Genomic DNA, 25,172 nt, shown 5'->3' with positions numbered 1-25,172 from the left:
ACTTCTGTCCCCTCTCTTTGGTCCCTAAGCACTGTTGTTTTCAAGGACACTACCAGGCAAATTCCATCAAGAATTTCATAGAGGCCCGGAGAGATAGCACAGTGGCATTTGCCTTGCAAGCAGCCGATCCAGGACCAAAGGTGGTTGGTTCGAATCCCGGTGTCCCATATGGTCCCCCGTGCCTGCCAGGAGCTATTTCTGAGCAGACAGCCAGGAGTAACCCCTGAGCAATGCCGGGTGTGGCCCAAAAAAAAAAAAAAAAAAAAAAGAATTTCATGGATAAGGAGAAGAAAGAGTAAGCAACTTACTAGAGGCTGAAAGTGGGTGCTAGCAGAAATGTAAGCTAGAGCCTTTGTCCTGGTTCTGGAATCACAGCAGAGGCAACCTCCAAATGTTCCCAGGAGTTCTTGAAGGAACCTCCTCCTTCTTTTTCTCTCCTATGTATTCTGGAGCTTCTACCCACCGAGAGCCCACAGGAACCCCCGGATTGACTCCAAGTTCCATGGCTTTGAAACACACCCCCATCTCTACACACACACACACACATTGTAATTATAAAGTATGGATTCTGCTCCTGACTGTTGCATACAGCGCATGGTCCTGAATAATGCAACTCGCTCCCCAGTGAGCAGAGCTTTGCTGCTCCAAGGTCTGAATTAAAAAAGATTACAACCTTCTATCCTTCCCATTTAAACAGAAACCACTACTTATGCAGCATTAAAAAAAAAAAAAAAAAAGAAAAAAGAAAAGGAAACAATTGTTCTCTGTCCTCCCAAAATGCAAGCAAAACTGAAGACCAAGACAAAATGAGAGCAACGGGGGTTTGGTCTCTTCAGAGGGCCCTCATTTGCCTCAGTTGGAAAAGGTAGAAAATCACATGCCTCCGATTTCTGGAATTTCCAGGACCCCAATCTGGCAACTGTGATGTTGTTTTGTTTTGTTGTTTTTTAAATTTAAAGCGAGAAACTGAAATGGTGTCAATTGGTTCTATTTATCTTAGAGTTAACTTTCAAGCTGACCTCCTGGACTATCAAACTCCCATGGGAATTTATGATGATGACACGAAGGTGGGCTCTCTCTGAGGGAGAACACTCTTGACCCCCACTTTTCAACTTCTTTTCTCCAAACTCAGAAGGGGTACACAGACACTGCTTCTGCCTTAGCCCAGTTTCTGCTGCTGAAGTCCCATCAGAAATGCCTCTGGGAGTGCCTGGCTGCAGATTATTGAAGGAGCTGACCTGGGGGAAGAGGTACAGGAGAGTGCTCATAAATGATGCCTTTCCCCACCAGTTTCCCAACACCCCCCTGAAAAGACAGTGAGGGAGGATGGGGTAGGGGAAGATGTTCTGCTTATTTAAGAAGGTCCCTGGATAGGATTTAGTCTGGAAACTTCCCCGTAATCTGGCAGTATTTGGAACAAATGTTTGGCTGGGATCATCTGCTATCAAATTTATCGAACAATGTAGGATAGAGAACAGTAAGTCAGAAAACAAAAATGCGAGCCTCCAGCTCATAAAGTCGACTTTATGAAAGTAGCATAATGCTGCGAAAGCACACAAAATACTCAGGGCAAGACCCGACACCTCCCAATCCATCCTGCACATATTCAATATAAGAAAGAAAGACGGGGAGGAAGAGAAAATCATTGGGGCAAATAATGCCCAGGCCTCCATGGGGGTCAACGATAAGCCGGAGAGATACTCAGCAGATATTATCACCCATGGACAGAGTACTGCCAGGAGAGGCAAAGGATGTGGTCAATGCTTCATTTTACAAGCAGGAAAAAAATATTCATGGACTGGCCTCACCTTAAATCTGAACAAAATTCTAACTCTGAACTGGACTGCACTCAACTATACCCAGGCAGCCCCTCTGCTGGAACCTGTTAGCATAAGTTAAGGCTGGGCATGGTGGCCAGTGCTTTCTTTGACTCTAAACAAATGGAGTTCATTAATGGGGAATGTGGGTCCCTGGGACCAGAGCACAGCTTGAGGAGAGGCAGTAATGGACAAAGGACACCACACTTACAAACCAGGTGAGCCAAAGCCAATGGGTCAGCCAGGGGGGCGTCAACACAGTGTCTCACACAGTGTCTCCACAAGCTCTCCAGGGGCCTTGCAGATATTTGACCCCTGCTAGAACAAGCAGGACAAGGGAAAAGAAAATTTGGAGAATCATACAAAGGTCACCTTCACAAATTGGGAGCAAGTGAGAGGGCCATGGAACAGAAAGGAATAAGAGGGGAAAGCATCTGGGGGTAGAGAAAGAACACCAGGAGGTGAGCATAGGCTTTGCATGTGTAGGTTGTGTCCTCCAGCCCCACTCTGGCACTGCCTGGTCCCCTGGCAGGTCTGGGTGTGTGTGCCTGTCACCAACCACAAGGTCAGTACTTCACACTCAGCCCTGAGGACAATGGGATATGCATCAGGGATGCTCTCAACGAGGCACAAGGATGGAGGCAGTGTCTCTTCCAGGTGGAGACTTGGTCTGTGCTAGAGATGAGATTGCCAGATGGGACCCAAAGTCCTTCCCCACTAACCTCCAATACCTGAAGTCCCAGCTCAGAGCTGTGGGTCAGCCTCCTTGAGCAAATGTCTTTCCACCTAAGCCCTGTGGCCAATTGGGTAAAATGACCAATATGCAGACACTCCGTACTTTCTCCAGCTCCAAACACTTCTCAACCCAATACCCAGCACTAAGCCAGCTTGACTTAGGTGGCCTGGGCTAAGGTTGTGGGTTAGTAGTTACCATATTGCATAGACTCAATCTGAGAACCATCCTCCTGGTATATTTGCTATAAAACATACATGTCTTGCCTGTATATCACTTGTATACATTACTATTTAGACATGTAATTACACCCTAAAACGAGGAAATGTGTGTGCCTGTGGGGGGTTGATAAAAGAAAACGCTATTGTATACAGACTGAAAAACATTATACTTTATTTTTAAAATATTCGAAGGGCTGGTATAAACAAGTCATAACTTACAGATGTGTATAAAGGCTACACACATCGTGCACATTTGCTATTTGGAGGGGGGAATTTGGGTTCTAAAAATTGTTTGGACTGTGTGTTCTTTTTCTTTTTAGCAGGGTGGGGAGCCAAAGGCATTGGATTACAGACTTGAATATAAAATCTTTGCTCTAAGGAAATAAATGTGGACCAGGGGCTATCGAGCCAGTTTTCTCAGGCACGGCACAGCCCCTGGGCTCCTGTAAATGTGTTTGGGAAGTCCCAAGTGTCATTCCAGATGTTTCTGCAGGGAATGAACCCATCTCCCCACACATGGGCATTAATGCTCTGCAGATCACATCCATGCTTGGACTTGCCCCTAAAGTAGGCTGCAGCTTCTAGGGGGACTGCTGGGGAGACCAGAGGAAGATCCATAAGTCCCACCCACTTTCTTCCTTGACACTAAAATGTCAGGTTGGTTCTAAGCATCCTCCTAGGCCAAAGGGGAGAATCTAGCCTGTGAATATGAACTGGGTAGAGGGATCAGAAGCAGTTTATCAGGCAAAGAGGTCAGGCTAGGACAACTGGGAATGGTCATTAAGTCCCTCTCCACACTTATCTTTACAGATTGTCCTTGGACTCAGTCTGAGTAGGGCTTTTCTGCTGTGTGTGTGGGGAGGGTGATGGGGGGCGGCTTCTTGAAGTTTTGATTTCATTTCTTGAACAACCAAATTGCACATTTTTTGTTGTTGTTGTTGTTGTTGTTGCAGAGAGGTTCTTTCTGGTTTCTGTCTTGCCCCAAGTATGCTTCCTAGCCTAACAGGGATGGAAGAATCCGGAGCTTCCACTTTCCTTCTGTCTCGTTTTGTATCCCTTCATCCAAGGAACTGAACTCTTGAGTGCCCAGGCCCAACTGCCATAGCAAGTTCCATCCGCAAAGAGTACCACATCGCACGATGCAACTCACAACCAAGTAGCCCCTGGATCTGTAACACTGTGCCTAAGCCTCATAGTGCTTCTGGGTTGATAAGCAAATAGTCAGGGGCCAGAAACTGCAATTAAGACTGAACAGGGAGGTTTGGGGCCAGTGAGGTGGCGCTAGAGGTAAGGTGTCTGCCTTGCAAGCACTAGCCAAGGAAGGTCCACGGTTCAATCCCCCGGCGTCCCATATGGTCCCCCCAAGCCAGGGACAATTTCTGAGTGCTTAGCCAGGAGTAACCCCTGAGCATCAAACGGGTGTGGCCGGAAAAAAAAAAAGACTGAACAAGGGCTGAGAGATAGCACAGTGGTAGGGCATTTGCCTTGCATGTGGCCAACCTGAGACGGACCCGGTTTGATTTCTAGCATACCATATGATTCCCCAAGCCTGCCAGGACCAATTTCTGAACGCAGATCCAGGAATAACCCCTGAGCACTGCTGGTGTGTGCCCTCCAAACAAAAAGACTGAACAAGAATACAAGAATGGGTCCAAAGAGATAAGACAGAAATCAAGGTACTTGTCATGCATGCGACTGAAGCTGAATCCACAGTTCCTTCAGGCACTATTATTACATACAGTCCCCAGATTGCTCCAGGTATGGACCCTGGGCACAAGAGCCAGTTGTACCCCCACCTCCCAAAAATAGAGGGATCAAGAAAGGGGAAGAGGGCCCGGAGAGATAGCACAGCGGCGTTTGCCTTGCAAGTAGCCGATCCAGGACCAAAGGTGGTTGGTTCGAATCCCGGTGTCCCATACGGTCCCTGGTGCCTGCCAGGAGCTATTTCTGAGCAGACAGCCAGGAGTAAACCCTGAGCACTGCCGGGTGTGGCCCAAAAACCTAAAAAAAAAAAAAAAAAAAGAAAGGGGAAGAATCTTGCCACTGATTCAAGGACTTAAAACCCCAAAAAGCAGCCATAAAGGCAAGAAACACATTCCAGAATCAGTGACATTAATTATGGAACTGACATGTCTACATTAACATAAAGTACCAAGCACCAGGACTAAGCATCCTAGGACCAAGGTGGTTGATCATCCATAAATATGCATTTTTTTTGAGTTTAAAGTTTAGCTGGGGTACCAGAGAGATAGCACAGCAAGTAGGAAGATTGCCTTGCACTTGGCCAACCCTGGTTCAATCCTTCTGGCATCTTATATGATCTCCCGAGTCTGCAGGTGATTCCTGAATCAGGAATAACCCCTGAGTATTTCTTGGTGTAACCTACAAAGAAAATTTTAGCTGGGGCCAGAGAGATAGCATGAAGGTAGGGTGTTTGCCTTGTATGCAGAAGGACAGTGATTCGAATCTTGGCATCCCATAAGGTCCCCTGAGCCTGCCAAGAACAATTTTTGAGTGGAGAGCCGGGAGCAACCCCTGAGCTCAGCCAGGTGTGACCCAAAAACCAAAAGAAGAAAAAAGAAAAAAGGAAAATAAAAATTTAGCTGAGGATTCTTCTACCCAGAGCAAAGACTACATCTCCCAGGCACCTTTGCCATGGGACTGGGTATAATTAGATTTAGGTTTTTGTAGTATTCCCTAAAGGAGTGGAGATTACTCTTTCAATAACGGTATTGCAAACATCAGTGCTCAAAAGGAAAAAGAAAAGGAAAATTGTGTCTACTGCAGAGGCAGGCTGGGAGGCAGAAAGAAAACCGGGGACTTCGGTGGAGGGAAGTAGATACTGGATAAGGTCTGGGTATATAAACACTAGACACTGAAATTTAATCATAAATAACTTTGGAATTATTGATGATCCAACTAAAAAGTTTTTTTTTTTCTAAGGAGTGGCTTGGGGCTAGCATGATAGTATAGTGAGCAGGGCATTTCACATGGCTTTCACATGGCTGGCCCAGTTCAATCCTTGGCAACTCATATCATTCCACAGCACTGTCAGGAGTAATTCCTGAGCACATAGTCAGAAGTCACCTCTGAACATTGCTAAGTGTGGCCAAAAAATTAAAGCTAAAATAAGATAAAGGAGAGGCTTATCTTTTTTTTTGTCCCCCAATTCACAATACAGACCAGGCAAAGGGCCTGGGTTGAGGTGTATATGGGGTGCATCTACTATACCTCCTCTTTCTATACAGTGTAAAGATCACAGCCTCTGGTAAGAATTGGGAGGCCTGAGGCTTATCTTTTATCACGCATTCTTTCTTACTGCTGGCAGGAATGCAGCCATCTCAGACTTAAAGGTGAAAGTTGTTTTCTTGAAGTTGGTGGAGGACAGAAGGTACCTATGTATCTAATTGTCTAGAAGCTCCAGCCTCCTCTCCAAACCCTTAGAAATGGAGGAGAAGCATTTTGTGCTGATATGGTGCCATCAAGTTGATGGGTAAGAAAGAACTAAAACTACTTAGAGTATGCTTACAGCATTGATTCATTTCATCTCACCCTTAGAATGTCCTTAGTTTGAATATTCAGAAACTCAGAAACACAAAGATAATACCCTGTTAACCAGGGGTCTCAGCTCCAGGAGTTCTGACCCTACTATATTCTTCATGTCTGCTTTCCTGTTTTTCTCTCCAGTAGCTTCTTCATCCATTGCCGAATCTTGGGGCTACAGATCTAGTACAACAGGCTGAGTGCATGCTGGAGGCCCAGGTTCAATCCCCCATACTCCCATGAGCACCACTAAAAGCAAGCACAGGACTGAGAGGTGCCCCCATGCACAGGCATGTGTGGCTCCAAAAGAAAACTAAACAGTGCTGATTCTGCAGGACCAGCCACACTCAAATATCCTAAATCAATCTATATTCTCTCACTGAATGAACCAGTCCAAAATCCTATTCTGCCTTTCCCTTGTTATAATATATTCCAGGTCACTCCCAGGCCATATGGCCCATCAAGGGAATGTGGTCAAGAATGAGAGAGAGGGAAGCAGGCCTGGTGGATACACCCAGATGACACACTCTCGAGGGCCTGGGTGGACCCAACACGTAGGGCCTTTCTTTAGATATGTGCTTTGTGCCTGGAGACGACTTACACTCTGTGTACTTTTCCATGGTTTGTCATGTGGTAGAAACCCTGTGGCCTATCCTGACATCCCAGTACCAACCTAGGCTGATTCCTGGAGGCAGGTGCCTTTCTCTAGGCATGGGTGGGAGAGGGTATGGGGGAGAAGTATGTGGGAAGATGGTTCAGCCATTGTAGGATGCAAGAAGTGGTTGCTCTGGAGACAGCACAAACAAAGAGGAGTGGGATCTCTTGGCTTATCTCTGTGCTCCCAGATCCACTGAAATTGCTGTCTTGGGGTCTTATGAGCTTAATAGATAAGAGAGCTCAGGCTAGTGATAGTATAGGATCGAAGGCTCTTGCCTTACATGCAGCCAACCCTGGTTCAATTGCTGGAACTGTCCCCTACCACAAGCATCTCCAAGAGTGGCCCCTGAGCTTTGAGCTAGGAGGAGACCTTGAGCATCCCTGGATAGGGTGCAACTCTCCCACCCCCACCCAAAGAATAATAATAAAATCAAGTCATCATTTGAGTCAGATCCAGGTCCCTGAAGCCAGTGGAGTCCGAACTAACCTAATTCCACATTCTCTCAAAGAATGAATGACAGCAAAGCCAGCCTCGCTGTCCTGTCTGCCACTTCACCTGCCACTGGACTGCAAAGGTGATGGGGAAGAAAAACTGTGTTTTTGTTGTTCTTGTTCAGGAGCTCTTTAGTCTTTAGCCAGGAAAAGCAGGCTGGAGTAAGCTCTAGTCCCCAATCAGAAGAAATCTACAGCAAAATTAACACCCAGGCCTGATGGAAATAACATTATTGTAAAATTCTGTCATGATATAAAGCTCTCCACATTGGAAAGCCAAAAGTTAAGCCGGTGCTGGCACTAGATTCCTAATAAATGAGTTGGCTTGAACACCAACTTTCTCTCCTTGACTTGTAAAAAAATGACCTAACAGCGACATAGAATTCAATAAATGTTTTAAAGATCTCTGCGAAGTCCAAATACTTTCACAATTGAACAAAACTAGGGGAAACCAAGTGCTAAATCCCCCACTTGCCTTGCCCTTGCTTGTCCCCACCCCCAAAAATCCCAGTGAAAGTCTCCAGTCATAAAGAAAAACACGTTTGCTAGCCGAGTACCTGAATCACAGCAAACTCACAACACCTTGAGTCCTTCGCTGACAAGGAGACAAATACATGCCTTAAAAGTTGGCACCTCACCGATTTTGTTCGAGTTTGCAGACTTGGATTAGAGTCAAGAAGAGCCTATTAATCCTCTGGGGAATATTCACAGGCAAACAGCTAGAGGGATCTACATTTTCCTTTGTTAAAACTTGTATGTGCACTCAAATATTGGCCTTGGCATTTCCTAACTAAGTGCTGCTGGCTGCTTTGAATGTTACATCTGCACGGGGAAACGAAATCCTGTTAAGAAATATGATCACAGGTTGTAAAGAGATTATCATGTTCCTGACCAGTTTACATTTTATACCTTGAAAATCCCCCCAAAGAACAGGTCATATTAAAATAGCAACTTTTGTCAAAGAGACCTGGATACTTTGACTTGATTTATGCCTCCCCCTCTTCCTCCCCCCCGCTCCAGCTCCAGCATCAGCTGGGGAAATGTACACGTGGGCAGTGGAGCCCCAGCAATAGCTTGCCCAGTTGAAATCTGTCTCTTTTTGTTGTTGTTGTTGTTTGTTTTGTTTTGTTTTGGGGCCACACTCGGAGGTGCTCAGGGGTTACTCCTGACTCTGCTCGGAAGTTACTCCTGGCAGGCTTGTGGGACCATATAGGGTGTCAGGGATCAAACTCCAGTCTGGGCCTGTCACAGGTTGTCCACATGCAAGGTAAATGCTCTACTGCTGTGCTCTCACTCAGGCCCCATCATCTTTTTCTTAATCTGAAAGTAGACCGTGACTCTTTCCTTTTGGACTCCCTGGTGTAACACGTTGGCAGTGCAATTTGTGTTACTTAAATCGCATCAAAGCATGAGCCATCAGTGACATGCCTCAGTGTGAAGGTGTTAAGGGACTAGTGGCCCTAAGAGACGAAGTGACCATCAACCAGTGGTCCAGGGTAAGGATGACTCCAGAAAGGAACAAGGAAGAACTTGTGAAGTGAGAGATTACAGGTATAGGTGGGCTTCAGAACACCAGAGAATGAGTTACCTTGGAATTCTACAAAGAAAGCAGAAATGAGGCCCTTGCCTCCAATCTAAGGATAAGGAGACAAGGTCCAAAATTCAGATGGCAGACTGGGGATCATAAAATTAGAAACCTGAGGGTCAGAAGTCCAGGAGTGATGCTGAAGGATGCCCCATGGAGGAGGAGGTGGAAGCCAATATTAGGGGTGAGTGGGCCACATTCATGTCCATGATCCTAAAGTATTCATTGCAGCCTTTGGGACATTCAAGGACACAGGGGCTTTGAGTCCCACCCAAATAGCAGCCCAGTGATTGTGAGGCACCCCCTCCCCATCTTCCCACCTAGACACTCTGGGTCAATGCAGGAGGGAGGGAGGGGATAGAGTACACTGGTGTAGTGAAGATTGAAAAAGGATTGGGGGTCAGAGCCATAGTACAGTTGGGAGAGGGCTTGCCTTGCAAAGGGCCAATCTGGCATGCCATATGATTCCTCAAGCACCCGCCAAGTGTAACTTCTGAACATTGCCAGGTGTATCCACACCCCTCTCTTCAATAGAAAGAGTGAGAAAGGGGAGCAAGAACCAGTAGGTCAAAACTAAAAGGAGAAAGTCCCTAATAGAATTTCCTGACACCAGAGAACAATCTCCGGAGGAGGAGGAGGAGGAGGAGGAGAAGAAGAAGAAGAAGAAGAAGAAGAAGAAGAAGACGACGAAGAAGAAGAAGAAGAAGAAGAAAGAAGAAGAAAGAAAGAAAGAAAGAAAGAAAGAAAGAAAGAAAGAAAGAAGAGGAAGAAGAAAGAAGAAGAGGAAGAAGAGGAAGAAGAGGAAGAAGAAAAAAAGAAGAAGAAGAAGCAGAAGAAGAAGGAAGAAGAAGAAGGAAGAAGAAGAAGGAAGAAGGAAGAAGGAAGAAGAAAGAAGAAGAAGAAGAAGAAGAAGAAGAAGAAAGAAGAAGAAGAAGAAGAAGAAGAAGAAGAAGAAGAAGAAGAAGAAGAAGAAGAAGAAGAAGAAGAAGAAGAAGAAGAAGAAGAAGAAGAAGAAGAAGAAGAAGAAGAAGAAGAAGAAGAAGAAGAAGAAGAAGAAGAAGAAGAAGAAGAAGAAGAAGAAGAAGAAGAAGAAGAAGAAGAAGAAGAAGAAGAAGAAGAAGAAGAAGAAGAAGAAGAAGAAGAAGAAGAAGACAACAAGAACAATGGGCCTTGAAACGCCCCGGGGAGCCTCTGCTTTCTTCCTGCCTCTCTGGGAGGGGGCTGAGGGCTGGAGACTTGCTTTGCAAGCTGGAGGAGGTGGTGGTGGCTCCTTCCTGCATACTTCATCCACCATCTCCGCTGTGGGCGGGTAGCAGCAGCCTCAGAGATTCAGGGGAGAAGGAAAGAACGTGAGCTAACTGAGGAACAAGCCACCCTAGGCCAGGCTCTGCGGCTGGAGGGAGCCGGACCAACGGAGAGACGGAAAGACGGGGAAAGAAGGATGGACGAAAAGAGGGGGAGCTGGAAGGAGGTAGAGAAACCCAAAGAGAAAATCCTGCATCCTTTTTGCCAGCCTCAGGAGCACAAACCAGAGCGTCAAACTCCGTCGACGGGGCCTGGCAATCCGCATCTCTCACTTTTCCTGCCGCCCAGCCCGCAGCCCAGGGTCACATTTTAGAGCAGCTTTTCGAGGACGTAGCTACAGATCGATGCAGAATCGCAAAGAAACGGCGTCTGAGGCGCGACTCGGGAGACCCAGGGCCATCCTGGGGTGCTCTTTGCCAGAGGCTGGCGTGGAGGCGCCAGGACTTCTGCGCTGGGGTGCGCGGCCACCTTGCAACAAGCACCCTGGACGCGAGGGTTCGCCCTGGCCGCGGTCTTATTGCATGAAGCGAGAGTCTCATACATTCAGGTCGCAGCTCTGCCCCGGTTTCTTCGGGGGCACGACGGTTTGGACAGACCCACTCGATGCTGGAGACACCCCGGAGCGTCCCTCAAGGCCAGTCCTCCAGAGTTGGAGTCGGAGTCGGAGTGTGTAAGACTGGACACGCACAGCCTCGGGACCGGTGCAAAGGCACCCCACTGCCTTTTAGGGAACTCCCTAAAAGATTGACGTGCCAGGGCTGGGGCCCCGAGCGCTCAGATTTAGGACCCTAAATTTCAGGCTTGGGAATGCTGGGCAGCTGCCTTCCCCATCACCCGTCGGGAGACGACTCTGCGCCCCCGACAGCGGGCGACCTCCATGGAAGCTGAGCGCAAAGGCGCAGCGCAATCAGGGTGCCCGCTCCACTCTCCGCGCCACGGGGGTCAAGAGACCAGGTCCGGCCGCTGGAATTTGAGGCTGTCCGGCTTGACCCTGACTCTGGAGTCGCTGGACCCTCGTTGGGGTGGGGGTGGGGGCTCCCGCTCAGGCCTCCCCCACTTTGGAAAGGGTCCCAGGCCTCCAGCGCGTTTGGAAACGATCCTTGGATCAAGGCACGCCACGCACAGCCCACCCTGGGGTACCTGCCCGACACGGGTCCATCCACATGGTGCGGGATTATAAATCTGGGAAAGTGGGGGCCACCGTCCTATACACCCTGTCCTTCCAGAACTTTTCAGAACCTGCGTGGCTTACCCGGGGACAAGATCCCAGGCTCGGAACTGGTCTTTGCCCTGCTGTGCGTGAGTCAGATCGGCCCCGAGCGATGACTGGAGCCTCGGGGTCCTCCTGGAGCGGAGTCCCTTGGGGGTACACCCGCGGGAGACCGTCACCAAACCGACTCAGGCCTCCTGGCAAAGGCCTAGGCCAGCTCCCCATCACCTCGGCCACACGCACGGCTCTTCCCGCGCCGTGGAGGGGCCCAGGGCGGTGTGTACAGAGCACTGAGATCCAGTGCGCCCCGCGACCCCTTGACCCCAACTTGCCCGCAGATTTCTGGATGGACCCCCAACCCCCGGCGCCACGAAACGCAGTGTTCAGCCTGTGCCTCCAGAGGGCACTGCGGCTCTTCCCGCCGTCCCAGCCTGCTGGGCGCGCGGGCACAAACGTGTCCTATTATTTTTTTTTGCATTTCTGGGGCAGCTCTGGCCTGCACCCCAATCTCTGCCTGTAGGGCGCAAGGCCCACTTTGGGTATCTGCGCGCCTTCTCCTGTTTTATGGAGGAGCTCAAGAGCCTTTTCTTCCTCCTCCTGCGCCTCCCCAATTCCCCAACCGGGCTCCTCCGAGCCGCGGGGCAGGGGCGTTCAGACGCTCCAAAGTGCGGGATGTTTAAATGCAAACGTGGGGTCCCCGCCCCGCATAGACCCGAGGAGAAGGGAGGTGAGTTCCCCCCCTATCTGGGAGCAAGGCGGGTGGGCGAGGTGGGATTTCCCTTGCGCTCCCAAAGGCCCCCTTAGGGGGACGCACGCGGCGATCCTAAGCGGGAACCAAGGAGCCAGCGAAGGCCCCCGAGTCCGCGTTGGCCACCTGCTCGTGGGTGGGCCCGGGCTGCGGGCCCCCTCGCCTTTCACCAGAGGCGTTCCCTTCTGGGGGCGCGGGCGGCTCGGGCTCCTGCGCCCCGGGTGGGTCTGTTGGCAGTTTCTCGGTGTGGATGGAAAGAAAGCCCGAGCCGTGAGGGCAGCAGATGGCCGAGTCCGCGGAAATGTCAGAGGGAGCCACTGCTGAGCCTTGGGAAGGGGGTAGGATGGGGCGCTGCAGAGCCCCCCAAGGGCCCCTGACCGGAACCCCCCAAGTCGCCACGGTCAGGCGGCCTGCTACCCAGGGCCTGTCGAGGAGGGGCTTGGGGAAATTCCTGCTGACAAGGCTGCTCCGGGATGGGCCTCGACGATGCGATGCGTACTGCCGGCCGGGGCGCTGGCAGGGTTTTGGGGGGCAGAATTTGTAGGTACAGTGCTCGCTGGGGAGCCCTAAGTGTAGTGCTGTGAGATGCCGGCCTGGCTCAAGTTCGGGCCCAGCAGAGAGCACCTGCGGATCTTGACCTCGGGGCCTGCAGCCTAACCAGACAAATGCTCCAGGACCCCCCTCAAGTGCGCCCCAAGTCGTCTTCTGATTCCCACCTTGCCAGCCGGACCGCGCGGGGCAGGCAGGGGCCAGACTGCGCGGTGGCACTTCGTGGGGTTAGAAGGGGTGCGAGGAACTCGCTGCTGGGGGAAACCTGGGGCCAGAGCGTTTGAGCCCAGAGGCCGCCGCAGCTCGGGGGTGGCTGGAAATCAAGTGGCCTCCCCGATGTCAAACGCGGCCGCTGCAGCCCCCGGACACGCAATGGCCTGAACCCAGGCGCACACGCTTTCTCGCGTGCGCACGCGGTGGGCAGTTGTGAAGCATGCGGTGGTGGCGCCTCCGTCGGGGGCCCTTTCGTGCAAAGGGAATGGAAGAAAAAGGCAGGATTCCCTCCCCCCCCGTCGGGTCAGCTATCAGCACCCCTCGAGTGTGAGTCCTGAGGTCTGCAAGAAGAGAAAGTCCCCACAGATCTGGCAAATTGGGGAAAGCTGCGGACTGGACCGCAGGCAACCGAATCTTCCTTCGAGGCGCAGCCTGGAGCGCTAAAATGAAAGAACCCCTAACACACACACACACACACACACACACACACACACACACACACAACCCAGTTGTTGTTTTATAGTGACAGGCTGCCACTGCCATGCATTTCGTACAAACCTCTGAAGCAATTTCAAACGGTCGGACGTGAAAAGGCACTGGGTCTCCCTGTTCCCGGTTCCCGGTGAAGCCTTTGCGAATAGAAAAGAGGGAAGGAGAAAGGAAGAAAGAAAATCTACTAGTTCTTGGAATTACGTTTCCCGAAAGGAACGAAAAAATCTGGCCACCTCAGCATAAATGATATCGAAGGAATTTTATCTTGCTTAAAACCATCTCTGCTCTGCCACCTCGCTCTGCCATCTCCGATCAAGCTACTGACAGTTTTCTGTCGTCTTGGTGTGTTTAGGACAAACACACCTAAGGGATAGTTGTCCAAAGCGTCACCTCCAACCCCATCTTTTGGTAAAGCACTTAGGCTTCTTGGCTGCAATAACTGCTGTAGGCTTGGGAAATGAATGCAAGACCCCCCTGGCAAATTTTTGTCTAGGGCAAAACACTTGTTTAGGCTTACACGCACCGCTCTCAGGCCGCTTACCACGAGTGTGTTATGTCCTTTTTGTCATGCAGCCGCCCTTCCCGCCTACCAGGGCAGCTCGGAGCGCTCGGCTGTTGCACGCACAAGAAATAAATTCTTACTGGGAACTAGGACGAGACATGACTGCACTTCAAACCCACTGCCCTTACACCCACATTCAGCAACGAAACCTGTTTTTTCCTGGGAATGAAGATGTTCAGGTTCTGAGAACCTAGGCTAGTCTTTTCCTAAAATTGAAAAGTGGTTGTTCTTCGCCCCTTCCGAATGAATTATTTTTCTTGTTGTTTGCCAATGGGTTGCAGATGGCCGCCCCGTCAACCAATTGAGTTAACTGCTTATGAAATGTACACGGGGCTGATTACAGCTTAAATATTGGAAGAAATTACTCCGGGGACACTCCACATGTTTCTTGACGGTAATTAGGAAATTAGTCAATTGTCACCTCTATAAACAAACTTCGTTTTGAAAACAGCTGGTGAAAGCAAATGACACTTTTGGTCACCAGCGACCAAAAATATGCACGAAAAATGTTTTTTTTTAAATGTTGGAGGAAGGATTTTCATATTGATGGAAACTGTCTTTTTTTGTTTGTTTGTTTGTCTTTGTTTTTGTTTTTGGGCCACACCCGGTGGTGCTCAGGGGTTACTCCTGGCTGTCTGCTCAGAAACAGCTCCTGGCAGGCACGGGGGACCCTATGGGACACCGGGATTCGAACCAACCACCTTAGGTCCTGGATCGGCTGCTTGCAAGGCAAACGCCGCTGTGCTATCTCTCCGGGCCCTGGAAACTGTCTTGATGGCGGTGGTTTGTTTTTACAGAGTACTCTGAGGATACCCAGGGCCTCCTCCATCCACACTGAGCGTGCGCTCTTACCACTGAGCTACATGCAGGCCCTTAGAACGAATCGTCTTCACCCCCCAAAGACGGTTCGGTTCAGCTTCTTAAGAAGTGGGACTTCGATTGGATTCCAGGGCGCCTTACTTGGACCACAAAATGCCCCGCGGAGTTTAGACTCTCCCTGGTGTTGGGAGTCTGAGAACTAGTTTTCCTGACAGTGAAAGGAAAATGGCACGGAGAAGGGAGGAGAATGGGCGAAGTAAGGGTGTGTGTGTGTGTGTGTGTGTGTGTGTGTGTGTGTGTGTGTGTGTGTGTGTGTGTGTGTGTGTGTGTGTGTGTCTCGCTCAAATGCATGTGAGCATTTGAGGGGGGAGAGAGAGAGAGACAGAGAGAGAGAGAGAGGAGAGAGAGAGAGAGGAAGGAGAGGGAGAGAGAGAGGAAGGAGAGGGAGAGAGAGAGGAAGGAGAGGGAGAGAGAGAGGAAGGAGAGGGAGAGAGAGAGGAAGGAGAGGGAGAGAGGGAGGAGAGGGAGAGAGAGAAAGAGAGAGAGAGAGAGAGAGAGAGAGAGAGAGAGAGAGAGAGAGAGAGAGAGAGAGAGAGAGAGAGAGAGAGAGAGAGCACCGGCTCTGTCTCTGGAGCCGTGAAACCGCGAGCAAACCTGCGCCTTTAAGACTCTGTTGCTATCCAAACACAAGTAAACAGAGAGGACCATTAGCGGGGCGCGGGGCGCGGAGGCGGAGCCAGGGCGCTGGGGGCCCCGCGTGTCGCCAACCCGAAGGGGAGGCGGGGCCGCTACTAAAGCCTGGGACTCGGGGCGGCGAGCAGCCTAGGGAAGGGGCGCGGGACGGACGGCACCCGGCTCAGCTGCTCGGCTCTCGGCCGCAGGGTGATGGCCCCGCGAGGCTGCCGCGTCCTGCCGGACCCGGAGTGGGCGACGGCCGGACCCTCTCCGAGGCGCGCAGTTCGGGGCGCGCGCTGAGCGGCCCCGCGTCCGGGCTCTCCCGGACTTCCACGTCCTCCCACGCGGCCCGAGGGCGGCATCGAGGATCCCCTCGCACGTTGGCGGCCCGTCGCCGTCCCCCGGATCATGTCCGCGGCTCGCGGGACTCGACGCGGATCCACAAGTTGGCCCGGCGAGGTCCCCAGGACCTTCCCCAGCCGCGCGCGCCTCTGCCTGCAGCGGGTCTGAGCGGGATTTCTCTGCGAGGTGAGTCGAGCGTCGGGCTGGAAGGGGGCTGGACACTGCCTAAGGCCAGCGCTTGCGGGGCCGGGGGGCAGAGTCCCGGACCGCGGAGAGAACTTAGGGGGACCAAGTACCCAGGCTCTCCAACTCGGCTCCCTCAGAGCCCCTTCTCTCCAGCGCTCAAGGCTCGGAGATTCCGCTTTTAGTTTTGTTTTTGCGGCGTTGCATCCAAGCGCGCTGGGCCCTACTTCTCCCTGCGGGTGAAGTGGACTGATCTGCGAACCCCGCGCCCCCCACCCTCAGCGTGCTGCTGACCCCTGCCTCCGCTTCTCCCTGGTGCCTCCGGGCCCGGCCACCCAGGCCCGGCCGCGCGGGCCCTGCACCGCGCGTGGGGCCAAGGCCCGGGATGTAGCACGCCGGCCTCTCCAGCGCGCTCCAGGAGACGAGTTCTTATCGAACTTGGGTCGGTCTTAAAATAATTGTTTTTCTCTTCCAACCCTCCGTTCTGGAGAAGGGGGGAACAGAAGGCCAAACTGCGAAGTGCACCCCCCATTCCCTGCACGCACACACAACAAACACACACACACACACTTAGAACTTTCGGGGTCGCGAGCTCTCCCCACGGGGTAAGGAGCTGAGGGGTAGGAAGAGAGAAGAATGGCGTTTCTGCACGGATCCCCCTACCTGTCCTACAGGCAGAGAACAAAAGGGCGCCGCGTTTCCCGGAGCGCGCCCTGGACACACGGTTCCTTTCGGAACTAAGCAAACTGTAGCCCGAGCACAACGAAAAGGACTCGCGTCCAGGGAGCGAAGGGGCAAACGCAGAACCCAAAGCAGGCGGCCGGCGCCTTCATTGAATTAGGTGCTTTCAAAGGCGGAGACGCTTCCAAAAGGCAGTTTCCCCCTGTTTTTCGTGGCCGTTTTTATAGATTATGATTTTGATTTCAACAAGGTTCTCCTTGGTGATGTCTGCTCAATGCAAGAGTCATTTCTAGCAGACCCCCCTATCTGTATATTATTTTAGATAATTCCGTGTCATAACACCATTACGAAGGGCCAAGGCTCCTTATCAAATTACTGTATGCCTTTTTGTCTCCAGTGTTTTGAAAGTGCCCCTGAACTGAAATTAGTTATGTACACATCTTACTGAGTTGGCAGCCAGCGCGCTGCTACATTTGGTCAAAAACTTCTGTACTTGCCTGGCAATTCCCGTGAAGAAGAAGAAGGAGGAGGAGGAGGAGGAGGAGGAGGAGGAGGAGAAGAAGAAGAAGAAGAAGAAGAAGAAGAAGAAGAAGAAGAAGAAGAAGAAGAAGAAGAAGAAGAAGAAGAAGAAGAAGAAGAAGAAAGAATAAGGCTGTTGAAAGAAAATGAAGTCTCTGCTTCACCCAAATATTTACGCTATTCCATGGGTGGAAGTTATTTTTTTCTTGCAAACTGCAAATTAACTGTAGGTCCCTATCACCGCCATCACTAAACAGGATAGTGAGAGGTGACAGTGAGCTGGGCTGCCCGAAACGCCTAGAGAAATGCAGGCTGGGCTCGAGACAAAACGAAAGTACTTTAGATTCCTTTGATGACTTAAAATATCTCTTGACATATATTCCCAGTAACTCAGCCAGAAAGTGGACGATATAAACTCCCACTGTTATTGACGGCGAAAGTGCTAGGTGGAATTTAGGGGGGGTTCCGCTGGATAGGCAGCTTCAGAAGTCACCAGAGACCGCCTTTGCTCATCCTGGCTGGGGAGTGGGGAGAAACTATTTGTCCATAAATTAAAACAAACATGAACATTGAAACGGCTCCTGTGTGACACCAACAAGCAGAATGATATGGTAGTGGTTACGTTCTGGTGTCATAGGCCATTGGGAGGAAAGGGGACAGCGGCTAGCACTCTGCTGCCTGTCCACCATATGAAGAAGGCACCTATCCGTCGCCAAAGTCCCTTGGTGCATTTAGAATCAAAATCACGGGTCTTCGTACTCCGTCGAGCCGTGGCCATATCTGCCTATACACAGAGAACATGATGGACTTATTTCTAAAAATTCCAGTCTGGGAAGATACCCAAATAATCATTTTGGTTTCCTCTCAATGTTGGGGGAGAAGCTGCTTTTTTTAACATCAAGGGAAACATATTGTGAGTCTGCAAAAACAAACAAACAAAAATACCAACAAAATACCCCCCAACTCGTTATGCAGCGAGCCGGAAATAAAGGGGTCATGTATGAATTATTTTTTTAAAGGAGAGAAAATAATCAGATGACCCGGGATGTTTGTCACATCACAGAGTCGAAGTCCCTTTTTTTTTTATTTTTTATTTTATTTCTTTCCCTATCTAACCCAGGATTTGGGGGTGGCGAGGGCCGCCCAGAACCGACTTGACTCTTGATTTGTGGTGGGAACGCTGATTGCTAATGGAGGTTTACAGTTTCGGTTGAATGCTCCGAGCCCTCGGACAGTTCCCCAAATCTCATTAACTCAGGCCTCCACTCCCAGACCGCATACCGCCGGGCAGAAGGGGTCATTAATAAATCCCAGTCTCCCAGCCTTCCAAAACCGGGAGCGAGACTTGGTGTGGGCGTGGGCGAGAAAGCAGACTCCTCGGACCCGAACTGGGGGTCCCTCCCGGAGCACCACGGCCACGCTTCCCAGATGAGCAGCCGGGCACCGAGGTGGCTAGGGAGGGTAAAACCGACCCGCTGGGATTCAAAGTCCTGCAGGGAAGGCGACGTGTCCCTCCTGCTAGTCCGCCTGGCTCCGCAGAAAGCGTTGAGCACTTCGCTCCGCACTTGGGGTGGGGTCGCCCTCGGAGAACCTGCCAGGAGAGCACCGGGCCCACCTGGATAAAGAGAGCGCCGTGGTTATTAAGTAAGGCGCTGGCCTCCAACGCGGCCGACCCGGGTTCGACCCGCAGCATCCCAGACGGTCCCCCAGGCACCGCCTGAAGTGATTCCAGAGTTAAGACTAAATTTTGGGCAACGCTTTTGTAACCCCCAAACAAAAGTTGGCGATTGGGCGTGGGAGAAGTTGGGGATTGGACGTAGGAGATGCGCTCTGCTGCGGCTCAGAGCGCGCGAGGAAGGCGAGGTGGTGCGCAACGCCCGGCCCCAGTGGTGACTTCGGCACCCCGACTTATCCAGGCTGCGCAGGATGTTTCCTCACGGCTCCAGCCTGGTCAGCGGCACCGCACCCCTATCCTCTGCCCCGGGGTCCCCACGGCCCGTCTGGCCAAGTCCAAGGCCAGGTGTAAGCCGGCTCCTCGTGCCAGGCGGGGAAGTGGCTCCGAGCTCCTGCGAGAAGCTGCTCGGCCTCCTCTGCGCGCCCCGACCTTCTGGAAGGGATCTCGCTGGGGCTGGAGGACAACCCTCGGCCCAAGCCCGCACCCTTCGTGTCACTTTTCCTTCCTGCGCCCTGTCACCCGCTTGAGAGATGGCGCAGGGCAGGGCGTCCTGACTGTCTGTCCCTGGGCTCTGGGTCCAGGGTGGACGCGCGCCCCCGTTTGGGCTGAGCAGGGCCCAAAGCCGTGGAGGCTGTGAACTGGTCCTCCACCTCCCAGCGCATCCTTCCAGCCCCAAGCTCGGGCACGCGGCCGGACAGAGGCTACGCCAGGGCCAGAGGGTGTTGGCGTCGCGGTTGACCGCTCCTCGCCTAGCCGACTTGGGGGTGCACGAAGCTGTACTGGGGTGGCCTCCGCCGAAGTCCCTTTGGGCGCTGGTCTCGCTCCTCAGGACGCATTCCTCTCCTCACTCCGTTGGTGCTGATACTCCTATTTTCAGAGGAGACGCACCCATATGGGCCCCTTTGGCTGGACCCTTGGCTTTTTAGGAACCCCAGGATCTGCCCAGTTCTTTGTGAGAACAGCCTAACTCTCTCTCTCTCTCTCTCTCTCTCTCTCTCTCTCTCTCTCTCTCTCTCTCTCTCTCTCTCTCTCTCTCTCTCTCTCTCTCTCTTGCTACCTTTTTCACCTTAGGATTTTCTTCACGTCGTCGTGGTCTCAAGCCCACTGGCCTCTGAATTCTGGAAGAACGGGGCCGCCCTCTGCCCGCGCCCCTCGTCCCCCAGCAACTGGTACCATGGGGAGCAAAACCTTGCCGGCGCCCATCCCGCTGCACCCGTCGCTGCAGCTCGCCAACTACGCCAACTACTCCTTCCTGCAGGCCGTGAACACCTTCCCTAACGTGGACCAACTGCAAGGCCTCTACGGACTGAGCGCGGTGCAGACCATGCAAATGAACCACTGGACACTGGGCTACCCCAGCATGCACGAGATCACCCGCTCCACAATCACCGAGATGGCGGCGGCGCAGGGCCTGGTGGAGGCTCGTTTCCCTTTCCCGGCCCTGCCCTTCACCACCCACCTCTTCCACCCCAAGCAAGGGGCCATTGCCCAAGTCCTGCCCGCCCTGCACAAGGACCGGCCCCGCTTTGACTTTGCCAACCTGGCCGTGGCCGCCACCCAAGAGGACCCCCCTAAGATGGGGGACCTGACCAAGCTGACCTCGGGGCTGGGGGGCCCCATCTCGGGCCTCAGTAAATTGACTCCAGACAGAAAGCCCTCCCGAGGAAGGTTGCCCTCCAAAACGAAAAAAGAGTTTATCTGCAAGTTTTGCGGCAGACACTTTACCAAATCTTACAATTTACTCATCCACGAGAGAACCCACACGGACGAGCGGCCTTACACCTGCGATATCTGCCACAAGGCCTTCCGGAGGCAAGACCATCTGCGGGATCACAGGTAAGGGGGCACCAGGGCCGGGTAGGAAAGAGAAGACCCCCTTCAGGAATGTCCCATAGGGACAGCACTGTCAGGGTAGCCAGTGGACCCTCAGGATCTCCCACTCACCCACCAACTCAATCAGGAAGACCCAGATGCCCCTAATGGACTTTTTTTTCTTTTTCTTTTTTCTTTTTGGTTTTTGGGCCACCCCGGTAAATGTACTTTTTTTCTTTCTCCAACTCCTACTGTGGTCTGTTTGGGATGCTGGCAGGGGGCCAGGCAAGGGGCTTTCCAACACCCCTAGGGGATTCTAATCAGGTGGGTTGGCCTTGATCCCTGGTCCAATCCGCAGTTTGGGGAGCAAATCAAGCCAAGAGGATTCCATATTCCCTTTAAGGGTGCAGTACTGACGGTTGGATCTACGTCTGAATCGCTTCTCGAGCCACCCCCTCTGGATGCCTTCCTTCCCTTTGCTCTCTCCTGAAACCCTTTCAAACTTCCAAACACACCTGTGTCTCCAGCTAGGTCTCTTTCTTTTAAAATACATGTGGGGTTTTGGAGGTGACAGGATTTTAGAACATCGGGCTACTTTCCACCACCACCTTAAACTCTGCAACTGAAGAGATGCTTTAACCGGGAGGGTTTTCTTCCAGTTCAAAATCTGGAGGATGAAGAGAAGAAGCTTTTCTTAGATTCTTGCTGCTCCCCAGCAGGTGGGATGGGGAGACTTTAGGAACTGCCCTCTGGGGCTGAGAAGAGATTCCATAAAACGAGTTCGGTTAAACTGGGTCTCTCCTCTGACAAGAAGTCCTACGGTGGCCAGTTAAAATCCTGAAGCAAAACCTCCCAGGCTCAAAAGAGCTGCTTGGTCAAAGCTTGGAGCCAGGGGACTGCCAGTGCGACGGAGTGTAGATAAGAGGTCTGGGATGGCCAGAGTTGGTTAGAGAAAGTTAACCATCTACAGAATAGCCCCGCTGGGGGTATTTTGAAAACATAATTAATGAGAATCCAGTTTCCTTTGTCCTTTTATGACTTAATTTTGGATTGTTGTCCAAAGGCATTCCCCCAACCCCATATGTGCCAGATAAAACCGAGCCAATGACATTTTCTATTGATTTTCAGGTATATCCACTCTAAAGAAAAACCCTTCAAATGTCAGGAGTGTGGAAAAGGATTTTGCCAGTCTAGAACTCTAGCAGTTCATAAAACATTACACATGCAGGTAAGTTCATTTTCTTGTTTTGAAAGCAGTGACTGGTTGGTTACCTTTTTTGGGTTTGGCTTGGTTTTCATTTTGTTTTACCTCCTAAGTGTTCAAAGGCGGGTTGTTTAAATAAGAGGCTGTATTTAAATTCCATTTCTAGGTGGAGAAAGCCACTTCCCGCACCACATTCCCATATTTTTTAATATGAATCTATTGAGCACAAACATTTGTAATATATATATAGTCTCCTTTAAAAATCCCCTTCTAATCCAAAATCTAATTTTAGAATTATTAAATTTTTTATTTTTTATTTTTTTAATTTTTGGGTCACACTCGGCAGCACTCAGGGATTACTCCTGGCTCTATATGCTCAGAAATCTCTCCTGGCAGGCTCAGGGGACCATATGAGATGCCGGGATTCGAACCACCATCCTTCTGCATGCAAGGCAAATGCCTTACCTCCATGTTATCTCTCTGGCCCCCACATTTCAAATTTTTGCCTAATCTGCCCTGCTTTTAAAAGCTCGGGTGTTGGGGAGGAAATCAAGGCAATTTGGATAATGGAGGCTGCGGTGAAATCCTATACGAATCCTCTCCCAGTGGTCTTATAATTTTTAGTTTTCAGAATGTTGAGGAATAGTTTAAGTTTCCAGCTGAGACAAGGGTTGCTTCTTAAGAGAGGATTAGAGCGATTCCTCCTCCCTTTTCCTGCCTCTGACTTGGTGTTGAAATGTCAGTAACTGGGAGGCCACCAGAGCCTACCATCGGGCATGGGCACGGAGGATTGGCCTCTTGAGACTGGCATGGGCCTGGGCGAGGGGACTAGGACCCCAGAATGGGTTCCTGCCAGTGTTGTTGCTCCCTCCCCTTTGGCTGTGGTGCGGGTGTGAGGTGCTGGTGATAGAGATCAGCCAGAAAGCTATTGAGAAAGGGTGCCATGGGGGTGTGAAGGATTAATCCTTTGCCTTGCTTCACATCTGAACAGGAATCTCCACACAAATGTCCCACATGTGGAAGGACCTTTAATCAGAGAAGTAATCTGAAAACTCACCTTCTCACCCATACAGACATCAAGCCCTACAGCTGTGAGCAGTGCGGCAAAGTGTTCAGGCGAAACTGTGACCTGCGGCGGCACAGCCTGACTCACACCCCACGGCACGACTTCTAAAGAAGCCCAGGATCTGGCTGGGGTCCCCCTTGCTCCCTTCCCAGTTACCTCTCCACATCTCCCCCTGGGGGCCCTCTCCCTGAAGCTCCACCCCCACTCCCCTCACAGACTCCAGCTCTTCCTTGGCTGCCGCCCCAAACGCAGTTGTGGGGAGGTTCAACTTGTCTTCTAAAGGACTGAAAACTGTAGGAAGCCACACTCTGTCCCTCACGCCAGGGACCCATGTGCTAGTTTCATCTCCGTGGCTCATTTTCGAGCTGCAGGACATCACGGGCCTTCACAGTTGTTTTTGTTTAGTTTTTGTATCTCGTTGGATGCACCTAGATATGGAAAGATGTGGAAGCCACTTTTCTCTTTCAGGACTTTCTGTATTTTCCCAATAAAACTTTCTTCTTCTTGTTTGTTTCAACACTCCTGCCAAGGTGTCTTGCTATTTAATGTGTACGTGTTCACCTCTCCCCTGACCTTCACCCCCACCCCTGTTCACATCTCCTCCTCTGGATTATGCACCCTCCCCTAAAGGAACTTGAAGATTCTTTCTCTTCCCGTATCTTAGAGATGAGACATTCTCCTACTGAAACTCAGCTTCTCTACTTACTGTGGCATTTTGGCATTGGACCCCCAGGTGCCATTTTTATTGGTTTTTTGGAGGAATTGAAATGGGCACCCAGATGTTTTGATCTCAGTGATTTCATTCTCTCCGGTATCACTCCTTTCCAAAGAGTCATGTCAAATCATCACTAACAAGGCACCGATGGAAGAGAGAGAGAGAGAGAGAGAGAGAGAGAGAGAGAGAGAGAGAGAGAGAGAGAGAGAGAGCACTTTTCACCAGTCTTGGCTAATTGTGAAAATTTATAACAGAAGCATTCTCCTGCCAGTAGACTTTGAACATTAATTTAGCTCTTAAAGACAGAGACATTATCCTATCCACAAAGGAGAAGTCAAAATCCTCCCCCCAAAGCAGGCAGGAAAAGAACACCCTGAAGAAGATGGGAGCCAGGAAGCAGAGAAAGAGAAAGAGCTAAGTTTGCACAAACTCTTCATTCCACGGGTGGAGACGCTTACTTCTAGGTTAGAGATTGCTCAGTAAAGCAAACTGAGGTCACCGGTAAGATTGTCATCCCTAGTAGGCCCTTTGCTTCTGGGAAAATGCCAGAAATACAGGTTCCTCTGTGTAGAGAGATCATTCTAGTCAGCTTCCAAGGTACTTCATTCACCCTTTTTAAAATGGCTCCTGGGGAAGGAGACACCCGTGGTTTGGTTGAGAAATATCTCATTGATAGAAGTAGGATACCCAAAAGGGTAGGTAGGGAAGGGAGGTCAAGATTCAAACTCTCTCTGTGAGAAAAGTCCAAAAAGTGGCCTGGTCCATAGCTTTCTCTGTTCTCAGGAGAAGAGGCAGGAACTCACAAGAACTTCTCACCAGCAACCAGATCCTTCCAGTGAAGTATCTACTCACATTTTTTCATGCCCAATACTCAGAGAAATGCATTTCCCAACATGGGATGGGCACAAAGGTTTCACCGTGAAGGGGGAAGGGATGGATTTGAAGAGGTGTGTGTGTGTGTGTGTGTGTGTGTGTGTGTGTGTGTGTGTGTGGTATTTGGAAGAATGAAAACTACTATTTGTTTTTCTTTTGTTTGTACAGAATTAACTTCGTGACCATCCCTACCCCCTACTCTCTCAAGATCCTGCCTGCCTTGGCACAGAGGAGTCAAATACTTTAGGGCAGGGTTACACATTGACTGTCCCCAGAGCTCTCCTAATCCTGCAGGCTTTTTCCATGTAGTCAGTCTCGCTGCCCCACCCACCCCAACTGCCTCCCAGCGTCGTGGTTGCATGGCACAGGGTTCAGGGGAATTATCAGAGAATGACCCTTGCTCACTATCAAGCTCAGGCCTGTCCTCGAAGTCTAGGTCACAGGGACGTGCAGATAGGCAGCACCTATCAACCATTTTGGT

At 51.0% G+C, this 25,172-nt stretch overlaps 1 protein-coding gene and 1 non-coding gene across 3 annotated transcripts; one reads left to right on the top strand and one right to left on the bottom strand.

Annotated features, from left to right (window-relative positions):
* Positions 1-5,927: 5,927 nt before the first annotated feature.
* LOC126010159 (small nucleolar RNA SNORA51) lies at positions 5,928-6,056 on the bottom strand. The gene has a single exon (XR_007496291.1). It is a non-coding gene; the product is annotated as a small nucleolar RNA SNORA51 (small nucleolar RNA).
* A 14,127-nt stretch (positions 6,057-20,183) lies between these two features.
* Positions 20,184-23,211, top strand: OSR2 (odd-skipped related transciption factor 2). Of its 2 annotated transcripts, none has more exons than XM_049773923.1 (3): positions 20,184-20,857; positions 21,962-22,061; positions 23,029-23,211. In XM_049773923.1, the coding sequence occupies exons 1-3, from the start codon at positions 20,196-20,198 to the stop codon at positions 23,209-23,211; spliced, it is 945 nt and encodes a 314-aa protein (XP_049629880.1). In that variant the 5' UTR covers positions 20,184-20,195. The 2 variants fall into 2 exon arrangements, with proteins under 2 accessions (XP_049629880.1, XP_049629879.1); XM_049773922.1 differs by having other exon boundaries at positions 20,196-20,857; positions 23,111-23,185.
* The last annotated feature ends 1,961 nt before the right edge of the window (positions 23,212-25,172 follow it).

This window comes from Suncus etruscus, chromosome 5 (genome assembly GCF_024139225.1).
Source record: "Suncus etruscus isolate mSunEtr1 chromosome 5, mSunEtr1.pri.cur, whole genome shotgun sequence".
NCBI lineage: Eukaryota > Metazoa > Chordata > Mammalia > Eulipotyphla > Soricidae > Suncus > Suncus etruscus.
This window is presented reverse-complemented; position numbering and strand designations above follow the sequence as displayed.

What these genes read in the sequence shown, in the direction of transcription:
- OSR2 (XM_049773923.1), top strand. Translation starts at nt 20,196, where the DNA reads ATGGGGAGCAAAACCTTGCCGGCGCCCATCCCGCTGCACCCGTCGCTG. An exon ending in GACCATCTGCGGGATCACAG is followed by an intron (nt 20,858 to 21,961) that starts GTAAGGGGGCAC and finishes ATTGATTTTCAG; the next exon opens with GTATATCCACTCTAAAGAAA. An exon ending in ATAAAACATTACACATGCAG is followed by an intron (nt 22,062 to 23,028) that starts GTAAGTTCATTT and finishes ACATCTGAACAG; the next exon opens with GAATCTCCACACAAATGTCC.